This window comes from Antennarius striatus, chromosome 16 (assembly GCF_040054535.1).
Source record: "Antennarius striatus isolate MH-2024 chromosome 16, ASM4005453v1, whole genome shotgun sequence".
NCBI lineage: Eukaryota > Metazoa > Chordata > Actinopteri > Lophiiformes > Antennariidae > Antennarius > Antennarius striatus.
In genome coordinates, this window is record NC_090791.1 from 12205406 (window position 1) to 12220841 (window position 15436).

Sequence of the window (15436 nt, forward strand, 5' to 3'; positions counted from 1 at the left end):
CACTTACAGTTTGGGGCCACAGCCCCTGATTCTCCTCTCACCATTGGGACCACTGCAGCTTTTACCTGACGCATCTGCTCCAGTTGTTTGGTACTTTCTCCATCTTTTAATGCTCCTTCTTTCTTCAGTTACTGTCAGATGAAATTTCCACATCCATCACAACCGTCCTCCTCTGGTTCTTGTCCACTATCGCGATGTCTGGTTGGTTTGCCAGCAGCTGTTTCTCAGTCTGGAACTTGAAAGCCCACAGCATCTTTTGTCTGTTGTTCTCAACTACTTTCCATCGAGGCTCGCTGGTTTCTGATCCACACTCAACCCTTTCTGTAACTATTTTAACTAATCTAATTGACAAATGCATCAGTTATATTGCACTTAGTGCCCTCTGAATGATAGTCACCTAAAACTTGTCTTCTTTATGTATTGTGAAAGCAATGAGCAACATCTTTAGATGCTTTTTTTTTTTTGAGAACCTGACCAAAAATCTTACACACAAGTCTGCTGAAATCCACAAAAAATTATTTTCTGGATTCTATCATTGCGGTAGTGGCCTTTTAGTTCTACTACATTAAGCTGTCATCTATACAGGAACGAGCTGTGAAGAGAGCATTTAACTCACACAACCCCAGAGTGAATTAAACCCAGGACTTTCTTCTTCTTAGGCAGCATCTCCACTAACTGTGCCACCTCACCGTCCTAATTTTAGGTCAAAGTAATTTAATTTAACTAATTATCATTATGGGGATATACATACAAGAGTGCATCATCAAGGATTGATACAATATCACCATGGTAACATACTGAGCTACTTCTCAAACAAATATTTTAAATGTTCAGATTATTTGAGGAAATACTCTTAAGTTTAAAGTAACCACTTCCTCAAATAGTCTGAGCCTGAACACATAACCACATTTATAATTGATACTGATATTTTTGTAATCTTGAGTTGTAAATCTGATTTGACACCAATCATTTTTAAGGTTTCACAGTGCACCCACTCCCTCATATTTTGACTCAGACAGCTTAGACATCTTCTTAGCACCTTGTGTCATCCTGTTTAAAGTTTTACATCTGCCTCCACTCCTCAGTCAGCCAGATTTAAATAAAACACACATCAGATGTCTATTTAAATGGCCCCAAAGTGGACAGTCTAAACCACATGTGTCAAATTCAAGGTCTGGGGGCCAAATGTGGACCACCACATCATTTTATGTGGCCCGCATGAGCATTAAAAGTCAGAGTTTCTAAAAACAATAGGGCATTAGAGTGCTTTGACCAAAAACTACATTTCCCACAATGCAGTTATTAAGCCCATTTTAACATCGACAATGCAACACCAATACCGTACCTTGAACTGCGAGTGAGGTGGATCAGAGGAAATCCCAGTTGAAAAATTAGTGGATCTGATCTAATGTGGATTAACAGTTGATTACATTTCACATTTGTAATCTATTCTTTTTGCACAGGCATCAATGCTGGTCATCCTGCTCCATTTATACAGCTTCAAACATTAGGAGTCATATTTACTGTATATAAGTTTAGAAACTCATCAGTAATCTCATTTTTGATCAAACCTGGATAAACAATTCCACCATTATAATTTTATTCACTTCAAGTAAAATTCAGACTTAAATGCACGGAGAGAAATAGCTATAAGTTTAGGAGTAATGTGTCAGGAACTGGGTTGTTCTTAACATTTACTGCATTGCAGCTAAATTGAATCCCTTCCATTTTCACTGGCAACATTATCACTCTTTCACACTCAATCAAATAAAACAGATGTGAGCTGCTGCAGATGCCAAAGGCTAAAACTCTACACTCTTTATTTGTAGCCTTTTTTCTAAGGCTACAAACAGTACTTGGCAAAAACACACAGTAGTAAAGATAACTCGACTTATCTGCCATCTATAGATCTCTCTCTTTTTCTGCCAATCATCTGTGATAACCCTGTTAAAATATTTTCCTCTGGCAAATCCTTACGAAATAAATCCTTTTTTCTTGAAAAGAGGGCGAGGGAAAGACATGTTTGTCTGTCACATGGAGAAATATTGTTGCCTTGGCAACCCTTGTTGGTTTTATACTGCAGCCTGGCATCAGAGTGACTGGCTAGGGTAAGTTTGCTGGAGACATTTTGTGCTGATTGAGGATGTCAGCAGTTTGAAAACCTACTTAGAAGAAGTGTATGTCCAAGGAAAGTGCCAAATAGCTTTGGTAGCAGACATTCATTACAATATACTGCATATATGGATCACAGAGCAATTTTGATCAAAATATATCTGAGAAAAAAGAAAATAAACCTCAAAGTACAATCAAAGTTCATATTTTCTTTTCACGGGCAGAATCCATGTATAAATTATGAAACTGGGGAGAAATAAACGAACAAGAAGGTTGAATGAGTCATACAGCAACATGAAGAAGGATTATTTCTGTTGCCTCGCAGGTTTATGACCTGTAGTATCAGCCAGCATCAGCTCACAATCTGACTCACCGCGATGCGCTGCCTACCCCGTGTGGACGTACCCGGTACTACAAGTAATAACTCCCCTGTGGACACAACTGGTACAAGTGATAAAATAAAGCCAATGGTTTTGTTTGAAAAGGCAATTACACAGTTTCAATTCACTTTTTCTTCCTCTTTAAAAATTAAAAGGGAATAAAACGAAGGTTGCTATATTTTGAAATGTTTCAATAAACTCTTATTCAGAGTATAAGGGGTGTAATGCTGTTATTCATATAGAGAAATCTAATTCTGTAAAATTCAGCAGAAATGAATAATTGAAGTTCTTGATACTGGTAAAATACATTTCCAGCAAAGAAGGACTTTTATCTGTTTTATTTTTGCTCTACATTTATAGAATAACAGGTCATTTTCCCCCTTTACTCTATTTAACATTTAGAATTAGGTCTAGTATTAAAGATGCTTCTCCCCACAGTAAAGTGTCTTTGTTTAGACTCTGTGATGTGGAGCTCCTGATGGACATTCTGGGTCCTGTAGATCTCTTGTGTTTTGTTTCTGTGCTTCTGCCATACCCGATGAGACAAACATGTCCATCTATGCCTGAAGGCCTGATTTTATTTCATTTTCAAAGGATTAAGGATTTTATTTCAACAAATTAAATGCAAGTAGATTAAAAAAAAATTGCGTCATCTTTCAATGCCATACAACCATTAAGGATATGTAATGGAAAATGGCCTGAATGTACCTATGGGAAATAATCAAAAATAATTCTTGCACTGTTTACAAAACGCCCAAAAGATGTCAAAAGGTGTATATACGATACTTTTTAAATGTACTTTTTGATGTACCAGATAATGAATGAACAGTGTAAAAGGATGAGAGAAAAGGTTTGAAAGGTCATTAATTTATTGCTCCCCAAGTTCAGTCATCCTTATACTGAAGTCTGTGACTTTAAAACCCCAGTCATTGTTCGCAGAAATAAAAACTTATGACAAATGTCGCTAAAAATAACATTTCGCAGTAACAATTTCACCAACCTTCCCAGAGTGAAACTGATATGCAGAAACACAACAGTGACTGAAGAAGTGTTCACATTAGCATCAAAAAGACATGCAGTGATTCTCTCTGAGGCTGCACTTGTTTCCAGTAGAAGAGTTGTAGGCGCTGCATCATTATCCTACAGCAAACCTCTGACACTGTGTACCCACATACAGCGACCCCCAACCTCAAATAAAGTATCCATGCCACAGAGAAAAAAATGATACTGACTTGTGTCATGCGTTTGTTTCTTAAATTAATGTGAGATGTTAACACTGAGCTCCTCATAATTCCACAAATCAAACAAAGAAAAATAGCAAAGTTCCACAGTAGCAATCATCTGGCTGCACAAGTCCTGGATATCCAAAGAGAAAAGGCAGTGTCAAGATCCAGCCTTCAACGAACAAATCTTCACTGCCATCCATTCTTCTGTGAAGGCACTGGGATTGTGTGTCAAGGACGGACCAACAACTGCCAGATGTGTTACTTTGTCACATGCCCACCATTTACTGTATTATGCGTCCTCTTCCTGTGCATCACTGTGCAGTCATGAGCTTGTTTTGAAGAGGGGTTGGAACATTGTGGTGTTCACAATACTATATGTTGATTTCAAAAGTTCAAATACAGCTATTGAAGATTCAGTGGATTTCAATGTGGACCTGTAAAGACATGAAGACACTGTCAGGCAAAAACACAGTACGCAAAATGAATGAACAAGTCAGAAATCCATCTTGGCAATGGCATTAAATGCTATGAGGTCATTGATCTCAGCTGGACACACGCTGTTGGAAGAAGAGGATCTGTTAAAATGTTAACAATACCAGTAAATGAAAGTGTCAAAAAGTATGTGGATTAAAACTTAAAACTCAGTGGATACTGAAAAGTAAAAATTGTCAATTTATGGGTAGAGAGTGAAAAAAGTGCCAGGTTTAAACGTGATTAAAAATTCAGTCAAAAGTTGAAACGCGGAGACTAAACTAAGAAATGTGGTGTTCAGATTTAAATTTTAGTTTCTTTCATAGGATAATAATGATCAACATTAGAGCTAAAGCCATTAATAGACCATTACAGCTGTCAGTAAGGAACTCTAGTTAAGATATTCCAAATTAAATTGGAGGGAATATAGACACACTCACAAATTCATCAGTTTCTCCAACTATAACAACTTCTATGTATTTCTCTTTGATACAATTGAAAAATCACCGAGACACATACAGTTAAAAATTATAATGGTAGACATTTTCGACACCAAAGAACAAAATATATTGAAGTTCAACTCATAATTGCAAAATAAATATTGATACTATAATACTAATAATACTGATTTATCGTATTAATATGATTTTGATATGAATTCTGTGACATGATGTGAAAAATGTGAATTACGCTAAATTCACTTTCAATCAATTACAAACGCAAAGTAATCAATAACTAATCCAAAAACCACAACCTTCACGGCGGTCGGCTCTGTTCCAGAGGATTACAACTAGTTTCATTCTGGGGAACCAAAGAGTCTAGCAACACATTCTTCAAATTGAGGAACGATGAATCTTCCTGAGTGAAAACAACGTAACCAAAGGAAAATATTCAAATAGCCTTTTTATCCACCCGAATGTAGTAATATTATATTATATTATATTATATTATATATTACAATGTTACTGGTTATAATTCTTAACAACTTAGCATAGATGGCCTTTAACGTCAGCTATTGTTTCATGTCCACCAGCACCCTTTACTTGACAATGAACAACCGTTTACCTGCAATCTGACGTTAAACATCATCGAAGCGACGAGGTAAATGTAGGGAAATCTGATTCGTAGTCGCCATGCGAGATCAAAAAATATCAACAAAGTCCTTGTCAAGCCTTTGGAAAACACTCCATACGTCCGACCGGCGGAGTCCGAAAACCGGAGCACTAAATAAGACAGACCCGCCATACAGGTGAAGTCTGTCCCGGCGGTGTCTCCGTTTATGTTTACTGAGAAAAATGAACGAGAAAAGCAAAGGCCAATACGTGACACTTCATATTTCTGTCGTTGAATGGTGTCGAAGTCAATTTCCCCATCGGCTGTTTGTGTCGGCAGGGAAGTTCCGCCCCAAACGTTTCTCTACTGGTTCCTGTTATGGTCAAAGGGGACATGTTACTCTGTGACACACACGGAAGTTGAACGTATTTGTGTTATTATGTCCTAAGATTAAACTGTCAGGCAGAATATTTCAATTAATGATAATTTTAAAAAAAAATACCCCTGTTATGCAACATATGCTCAAACACACAAACTGATTAAACGACGACCATTACGGGGAAATATTAAACTTCTACTCTGCATAACTTTAATTATTATAATTATATTTGAAACCTGCATCCATCAACCAAATACAGTAATTCCATTTTTTAGATAGATAGATAGATAGATAGATAGATAGATAGATAGATAGATAGATAGATAGATAGATAGATAGATAGATAGATAGATAGATAGATAGATAGATAGATAGATAGATAGATAGATAGATAGATAGATACTTTATTATGCATGTCCAAGATGTGTAAGTTATGCATGCATTTCAGTTGAGAACTATGTATTTGACATTTTATGAATGACAGTTTAATATGTCAATTTTTATACTGATCAATTATCTAAACACACACACACACACACACACACACACACACACACACACACACACACACACACACACACAAGGCAAGCAATTAATGTCTTATTATTTTTCCTCCTTTATATAAATGCCTATATGAAACGGATATTAATATGGGAATTTTTAACTTTACTGTATCGTGGATGGATATTTGTTGGATACAGAGCAAAATACAGGCCGTTTACAATAGTTCGAGAGGAGAAATCATTGAATTTGTCGAATAATCGATGAGCGTTTCGATGACGTCATTTCCTCATTCCATGTCAGACACTGGAAATATATTTTTACACGTTATTTCTATTTTATGTTTTCAGTATTCTCGTTAAAATCTCGCTTTAACTACTCTCTGACGTAGTTTGTCTGATTATATGTACAGAATCTACAGGAATTCGCTTTAGATCGTCTAAAAGTCTGTGGGCGCGCCGGCCCGTTTCACCGGAAGCACCGTCTGCTGTCGGCTAGCTTCATTTTTTTTACTCAGGGGTGGTGGCTGCTATTTTGCCTCACAGCGTCCAGACCAGCCCACGAAAGCATGGGAATGTTGCGAGGGAATTTCTGAGTAAACTTGTTGTAAAGTGCTAGATAATTAACCACAAGTTTTCCAGAGGCTGTTCCACGGTCACAGCTTCGACGTGTCCTATCAAAGGCCTTCAGTGAAACGCTGTGAGGGCTTTTCACCGGCGCACAGTTCCGGACAAAGGCGAAGGAGACTTGTTAGCTAACGTTAGCTTTTCCCAGGCTAACTTAGCACTGCAATGCAGGCCATAAAGTGTGTCGTTGTCGGTGACGGGTAAGTTTATCTTATCGAACTGACACCTAGAGTGAGATTAGCACTTATTTTTTTTACAGAAATGAAGAAGTGCGACGTTGGCTTGAATCTTAATTGGCACACCAATATCGAATGTTTTTGAAGATTTCTGCTTTTGAATTTCCTTGTTGAACTTAGCTGCTAGCTTTAACTTTTCCTACCTGTGAAGCGGTGTGGTACATCTGTGGCTTTACTTTTATGTGTTACCATTACAAGTTGATTGCTATTAGTGATGTGTTGATTGATATTGCAAGACACGGCATAGCACAATAATTAGTTATCCAGCAGCTGGTTAAGTTTTGACTTGATAAATAATCCTGGTTACAATGTTTTCGTCACTCTTTGGTGAGTCACACTTAACTAACTGGTTGTTCACGGCTCTCGCTGTGAAAGTTCGCTCCTAACCAGCTTTGACATTTAGGAAGGGTAATTTCTCTTCAATGAATAATTCAAGCGTTACTCGTGTCGTTTGTCATTAGTTACTACACATTGAACTGTTATGCTAGACATGCGACACGTTGCCAACCCCGCTGTAGTACTTGATACCATTAAATGTTGACTGAACTTGCTCTTCATCTGTATAACTAGATGTGGGAGTCGTGGGCTCTGGTTCAGGGTGTGGTAGATACCACAGGAGCAGAGTCATTCCCGGCCCTCTGACGTAAATTTATTATTTTCGATTTCGGATCATTGAGGTAATGCGGGAGGAAGTGTTCGTTCTGAAGTCGATAACGCTTGCTTCCATGTTTGGCTCGTTCCTCCTCCAATGCAACGCTGTTGTTTTGTGGAGGAACTGCATTTCATTAGTCAACCCCTGCATGTGCGAGCATGTATCCGATGTGAAGGAGGACCAATGTGCAGTTTTCACTTGGAGTCTTGTGCAAAGCTGATGTGATTGGTTACTAATCGGAAAATCACAAGAAATCAGATAATTTCTTTTTTTTTAAAAAAAGAAAGACTATATTGGTAGAAATATTGACTTAAGCTGTTGTCATGGCAATATTTGCTGTGGGGTTTGTTTTTTTGTGTTTCATCATTATAAGCACTTTTTTACACCAAAGGTTAGAAAACAAACAAAAAAAACCGAATGTCATATTTTATAACTTTGTGTGAAAGCTGTCAACTTCTTAAAAATGTCATGACCCACTACACATTTGAGAAAATAAAGTGATTAATTAGGGATATGAATCATTTTTAGTTGCAATCCAACATTTGACCTGGTGTGTTACAAAAGACCTAAACAGTTTTCAACAGAGAAGGTCATAACAGATCCTACCCTAATCTTAAATGTACGTCTAATCCTAAAATCTAAAAGCTCGCTTTATCTTCCAGAGCTGTGGGTAAGACATGCCTGCTCATCAGCTACACCACCAATGCCTTTCCAGGAGAATACATCCCCACAGTGTGAGTATCTGACACTGCAGCCGTTGTTTGTAACCAGCGGATGCGCTTGGCTTGTCATACCAGGAAATACGGGTGTATTAGAGATTACTGCATTCCATTTATAGGACCTGTCACTAACAATGCGTTATTTTTACTTCATGTGATGTTATTTTTAAAGTTCAGTTGCTCAACTTGTTTATCAGGGGGTGCACCTTGCTCATCAGTGGGTCAAGGTGTATTTTGATTCCTTGTAGTGTAACAGTTGTAACCAGGAGTATACAAGGAATATAATTAAACTCTAATTCTAGACAGATTATGCTGATATTGTCATTGTGACATGGACTGGGTCAGAAGATGAGAATATTTAGTAATTTAATAATTTATCAGTTAAATGTAATCTTAATGGTTTTATGTGATTTGTCACATCACATATGTCAGATTTGACAACTACTCTGCCAATGTTATGGTGGATGGGAAGCCGGTGAACCTGGGTCTGTGGGATACAGCAGGACAAGAAGACTATGACAGACTCCGCCCACTTTCGTACCCACAAACGGTAATGAAATCAAAGACACCATGACATAATCATAATCTATGAAACACTCAGTTAAGCGCTTCAACCTGAACATCATGAGTACAGGAGCAGGTGGGCGCAGACCTGGTTTCTTAACTGCACTGTTTTTGTTTTACGTTTTTCCAGGATGTGTTTCTCATCTGCTTTTCACTCGTGAGTCCTGCCTCATTTGAAAACGTCCGTGCCAAGGTGGGTCAGCATGCTTCCTGTCGAGGTGTCTGGGTGAATCATAGGGATAAGATTGAATGTTTTTCCTTTGTATCATTATCTTCAGTGTTGTGGGATGAATATATTTTTTAAATCGTTTGTTTTTTGCGACTCTTGATTAGATAATGATTTTATACTGCTTTCTAATGAACTAAGTCCATTCAAAATATCTATCTGCTTGAGATTATATGACAGTGAGTTCACAAAGTTGGTCAACCCTCCATCTTTGTGTATCTCACCCGTCATTTAACTTGTGTTACTTCAGGGACCAAACCACAAACTTCCAGTCAGCTTAGTGAGATAATGCAGACAGTGCATCTGCAGGATCCCAACTTACTGGACAAAAGCCTGGTTGAAAAAAAGTCATTGATCTGTTATTGAAAGTGGACTCAGTGGACCTTACGTTATTGTCTGATTGGTAGGGTGAAATTTGCGTTCTCGTGCTGTAAGGACGCAGGAATAATTTGTCTAAATTGCAGCTCATATATCACTACACCACACAACATGTTTATATAGTGCTTTTAAAGATGCTCAGATACTATATCCACTTATATTGTCTGTTTTGTGTTTGTTTTTGAAGCCTGACCTTGTGAATGTAAAATATTTATAGACCCAATGATAATTGCAGATGGATATACCAGCATAGCATTATCTACAGTATCCATTAGCTTCCAATAAATTATAAATGCAGTTGTCTGTTAGAAACAAAAGGCTGTGCTGTACACTCGTGCATTGCACGTTTCTTGCTTCTGTATGTTCTTTGTGTAAATGTCTCCTTTATCTGTGCTGTCTGTAGTGTAGTAGTGTAGTTGTTTTCTCATTATATACCTGCTACCTTTACTTATTGTGACTGCTGTGCTGTCTGGTGTTGTATGTGATCTTGTATGTATGATTGTGTGAGAGCAGATGGAACACAATTTCCCTATTAATAAAGTATTGATATGTCCATCCAAAAGAGCTTAAATACTGTTATTTCCCATTGGATGTGATTTCAAATAAATGGTGACAATGCTTTCTGTTGGATTTGTAAATACACAACTCATTAACAAGTTCATGCAGGAAATGAGATGAGTGTGTCAGTGTCAACAGCTCTGGTCACGTGACCAGCAGACTAGTTCAGACATAATTACCGCATCTGTTTTTAGAAATCACACATTGAAGTTGAAAGAGATAGTTGTGTATTAACACTCACTTCACAACTGTGGTCTTTGTACAGTGGTACCCTGAGGTGAGACACCATTGTCCCCACACTCCCATCATCCTGGTGGGTACCAAGCTGGATTTGAGAGACGACAAGGAGACCATAGAGAAGCTGAGAGAGAAGAAACTCACTCCAATTACATATCCCCAGGGACTGGCAATGGCCAAAGATATTGGTAACAACTTTTGTCGGCAAATTTTGATACCTTCATCTTATGTCAAGTGGCTCTTTTACAATTTAGCATATTTTTCTCTTTCTAGGAATGCATCCAGACATAGAATATGTTCTCCACTGTATACTTATTTTAAACAGCCCCTGTAGTTTTTACCCCTTTTGAAGTTTGAGAAAGGGTTAGGATCTTTTCCATGATACTTGATGAACAAATGATTTTTAAAAAATTTATTTTGTCTCTCTTAAGGGAAAAGATGAATAGGTTTTAGTGAGGTTTCTAACCTTTTCCATTTAAGGTTTTTATTAATGTTTCATAGCTAAAGCAATCACAGAGTACATTAAATCACCATGGCGTCTTCTCGTCTCATGGACAAGTTACAAACATTTTTCATCTTTTTTTTAAAAAATTGAACAAACTTAAGGCCAGCTTAGTCAAGATTTCTTATTTATTTCTGCTGCAACATTAAAAGAAAACAAATATTTCTGTTCCCCCAGCTTCCGTCAAGTACCTGGAGTGCTCTGCTCTGACTCAGCGTGGCCTTAAAACTGTGTTTGATGAGGCCATCCGGGCTGTCCTCTGTCCTCCCCCCGTTAAGAAGAAGAATAAGGGCTGTGAGTTGCTCTAAGACTTCCACCACTGGATTGGATACAGGGGAACATGACTGCTAGTGGTCAGGATTTCTTATCAAGATCGCAGGAGAAATACACCAGTATACATACAAAAACAATGTGCTTCAAGTTCTTTCCTTCCATGTGTCTAGCTACAACATTTATACCAACAGTTTTCCATGGAAAAGTTTGACATAGAGGTTAGATCTAGGAAAGTGGGTCGGAACAACATAGACCCTAGTTCTTTCCCAACATCGTATACTGTATTGACAAGTGAAATTAAATTCTTGAGGCCTTCTAACATGGATTGGATATTTTGTCAAATGGACCGTGGAATGTTTTCAATTTGTTAATCCACCGGTTATCCACTTTTTTTGTTTACAGTCTTGAGTGGAAGAAATATTGCCAAACGCATCCTTCAGATGTGCTCTTCTTTAGCAGAAAGGAAAAGTTGTTTTGTTGTCTCAAAGCTTAAATACATGAACACACAGCTGACAACATTGTTGTGTGTCCCCCGTTGTCTCAACTTACTGACAAATAGCTTTTCATCAACATTCCTTTCCTGCTGTATCATCACTAAAGGAGTTGAATTAACCATCGGGGAAGTTCTGTTTGTCTCAGGTTTTAGTCCATGCCTGATTTATGTTGATTCATTCTAGTGGAATAAGTAATGCCTTAGACATACAGATAAAACGGAACGGGAACAAATCTACTGACACCAACAGTGCTTTTACGCCCTTAAAAATATAATGATCCAGTATTTCATGTTTGGCTCCAAGCAAACCTTTCAGGTTTATATTTTCTTTCCTCTGCGTTATTTCCCCCCCAGCATTGTCTCAACTGTGTAGCTGTCCAGAGGTGCAAAGCCTAAAACTAGTTTTAGATATTGGATTAGAACGGTTTAAGTGTTCAGGTGGCGGGAACAGGAGCACACTCCTTGCTCTGTGGGCATTTATCAGAAACCTTTTGTGCAGCACATTTTGATTTGAATAGCGTCACTACTGGCTAAGCAACGTCATTAAGAAGAGCATTCACGTCTGCTATTAACAACGCCTACTGTCGGTTATGGTGTAGTACTCATATTTTTGTTATAATCATGTGATTTGACTTTTTGTATCTTTCTTCATAGAAGTTACACTTCACTCACTGTATTGTTAAACTAACATTCTGAATATCTTTTATTACCTCTGCAGTTATCGCTACCGTAATCTCCTTACAAGCCTAGCTTTTTGTAATTAATGCTGATAGCATGTATGTGCAACGTATACTGAAAAAAAAGATTAGATTTGCCAGTTATATTTTTTGTCTATTTACAAAATGTACTTGAACTACTAGATCAGGGGTTAAGTACATGTTGCTCATCTGTATTGTATTCTGACATCAAGCCAATGTTGTGAATGGATAAAAGCTAATGTCACTTTTTGAAAACGCCAATAAATTCAAGTAAAATCTTCATCTGGGTCGTTGTTGGATGAGGCTACCTCAGTCTACCAGAAAGCACCGATTGTTCACCAAACCTTTGGAAAATGGTTTTACAAAATAACCCTTATAATTCATTTGTACTTAAACTGAATAGATGCTTACATTTACCTCTTTTTATCACGGAAGAGACCAAATGTGATGTTGACATGCTGATCTGCCTTTTACCAAAGTAATTCATTGTCAACGCCTCCTGCTAGTACTTGATCTGCAGTTTTTCATATTAGTTTCAATAGTGATATACTTGTAATTTAGAAGATCTTACCCTTCAAATTCATGATATCCATTTCATCATCTGACTCATGTCATTTATTTTTGTTTTTTAAACATTTATGTTCCTACTACTGACATCAGCCAATGTGTTACTAAAATTTACAATCCAAACAAAAACCTTGACCCTCTATCGAATAAACTCATCAGCTCACACAAGTTTAAAGAAAGTGGCTAATCAGCCACACACACCGAATCTTCACTGGTGGAGATAATAAGTGACACCTATGAAATAAAGCCAAGGTTACATAGCTGGACATGCTTTGAGTGTGGGACAAAATATTTTAATTATAAAATAAATTACAAGCTGACAAAAATCATGACAACATAATTGAAGATTCATAAACCCACAAAGTAAAATACATTTGGCACAGAAAATCTGCAATTTGACATTTTTCTCAGTCTTTATAGAAACTATCTTTGTGCATCTTTAGAAGTTTCCAACTTCGCTCGCTCATGGATCCAGATCAGTTCAGTCTTATTGTAGGAGTTCAGGAATCGACAAATCGCAACATCATCCCTGAGGTAGTAGATATGCTGAGAAGACAAGATTTCACAAACTTAAAATGTTTGTACACTGATGTGTCATATTTATCAGTGACTGAAGTTAAAATATCCAGTTACTACCTCTCTACCAGCTCCGCACCAACAATGTCATGGATGAGATATTTCATGTGGAATTTCACGTGTGAGGTCGTCCGCCGCGCTTCTAGTTCCGATTTTAAGACTTCGCCGTATTTGGACTTCTTCACCATTCCGAGCACGGCTTTCCGACCTAGGATAAGTGGTAAGTTTTAAAAGCGGTTTCAAGTAACAATGCCATGTTCAAAAATCTTTAGTATTAATGAAACTCACCTTGTAAGAAGTACTTTGTAAATTTGCCAGAGTTGGGAATGGACAGCCACCAACTGCCTGCGTCCCTCACTGTTAGGACCCCTGACTTCACCAGCTGCCTGCATGGTTAGAAAATTAATGTGCCAATTCTTTTCTAAAATAACAATCTGAAAATGTCAAAAGCATTACAAAAAAAGAGCAATATTCTGTTTCTGCTTTGAGTAATGCAGAAACACTGGAGTTCACTGCTGCTCTATGACTCAAATGCGACTTAGTGTTCTAGTTTGGCAAACTTGTTTCAAGTTGATTTTTTTTTAAAGAAGGATAGACTGGAGTCTTTCATACGTAATCTCGGTGTCTGTGAAGTGGAACTCCTGAAGCATCTTGTCTTTGCTGAAGCTCAAGTCTGTGCAAGACAAGAGTACTGTCTCCAAAAACTTCTCCACTGTCATTCGTGTCTCCCTGCCCTCCTCTCCTGCCAAAACTTTTGTCTTATAGTCTGATACAAAAACAAGCCCGAAAGCTTCTGTATCAAACCCGAGTTGGAACATCCGCATTTCTCCTTGTTCCTGCAGTTTATTCTGTGAACAATAAAGAGAGCAGTGGGCTGGAATTTAACATTTATACAGATAAATGTTCACATCTCAGAAGACAAGAGACACCTTACCACTTCCTTGTCCACTAAAGTTTTGTCATTGTGAATGCTGTACAGTTGGTGCTTGAGAACAATGGGAGGCAAGGTGTCGTTAAACAGCTTCCTGGGGAACAGTGTTCTGAGTTCTTCAAGAGTGGATCTGATATCAGTCGGTCCTTTAAGGTGGAAAGATAGATGTCAAGTTAATTTCAAATTCAACTGGATTTCAACAATCAGCTTTCAAACAGTTCCACTACCATCTCCATCACCGACAGCTCCAAATTTCTCAGGGCCATTTCTTCTTTTCTTCACCTTGAACGTGTCTGAAATAAGAGCCCGTTTCCTGTTCATACCTGGGAAAAGCACGTGATCATACAGACATCAACACCTGCAGAATCAACCTGTTAACACAGGCAGCACGTTACACTCCCCACAGACTACTGTACTAGACATACAGCTATACAAGTTAGCATTGTGGCTCTGGTGTTTTCTGATCCATGTTCAAATATAACTGTACACGTTGTGTTCATCTTTTAAAATCCAGAACTATAGCTCTGGGAAAAACAACTAAAGGTTTCATGTTGACTGAACATACATTTTGTTACGGCGGACCTGCTATTTGGAGTGGTTTAGTCTGTGTTGTTGATCAACCTAACGCGGCTAGTTAAAAGCTACGCTGACACATAATACATAACTAACCATTCAAAATAATTTAAAAGTTACCTGTCGGCTTTTAATGGCATTAATATTGTTTTTCATAACCCTTAGGTTCAGGTCGACTTCACTCCGCATTCACAGTTTGTAAGAATAATTTGAACGTGCCTGTGACGACTTTTTGAAGGATGATTCTCGGACGCCACCTCGCGGTGTGGAAGACTGAGTGCACAGGGAAGTTAGCTGTGATGAATGCCTGTAAAGCGATAGATACCAAGCTAACAGAAAAAAAACGAGATATTGAAATTATCATTGCAGTTTCACATGATGTCGGACATAGTTGCCTTTTTAGGAAAATATTGCAAGCTAGAAATCTTCTAGAACAACGTAACGACTAGTGTAATACCCACTTAAGTCACAGGACGGCGGTAGTGAGACTAAAAGCTGGTTGAAA

At 37.9% G+C, this 15436-nt stretch overlaps 2 protein-coding genes across 2 annotated transcripts; one reads left to right on the forward strand and one right to left on the reverse strand.

Moving 5' to 3' along the window:
* The first annotated feature begins 6628 nt into the window (after positions 1–6628).
* LOC137609160 (ras-related C3 botulinum toxin substrate 1-like) lies at positions 6629–12564 on the forward strand. Its single transcript, XM_068335972.1, has 6 exons — positions 6629–6948; positions 8299–8370; positions 8788–8905; positions 9050–9112; positions 10347–10506; positions 10998–12564. Exons 1-6 carry the CDS (start codon positions 6914–6916, stop codon positions 11126–11128), a joined length of 579 nt encoding a protein of 192 aa, XP_068192073.1. The 5' UTR covers positions 6629–6913; the 3' UTR covers positions 11129–12564.
* Positions 12565–13044: 480 nt separating this feature from the next.
* Positions 13045–15182, reverse strand: LOC137609159 (inactive serine/threonine-protein kinase 19-like). Its single transcript, XM_068335971.1, has 7 exons — positions 15052–15182; positions 14586–14681; positions 14362–14504; positions 14040–14275; positions 13716–13813; positions 13488–13635; positions 13045–13397 (listed from the first exon to the last, which is right to left on the reverse strand). Exons 2-7 carry the CDS (start codon positions 14677–14679, stop codon positions 13352–13354), a joined length of 765 nt encoding a protein of 254 aa, XP_068192072.1. The 5' UTR covers positions 14680–14681; positions 15052–15182; the 3' UTR covers positions 13045–13351.
* Positions 15183–15436: the final 254 nt, after the last annotated feature.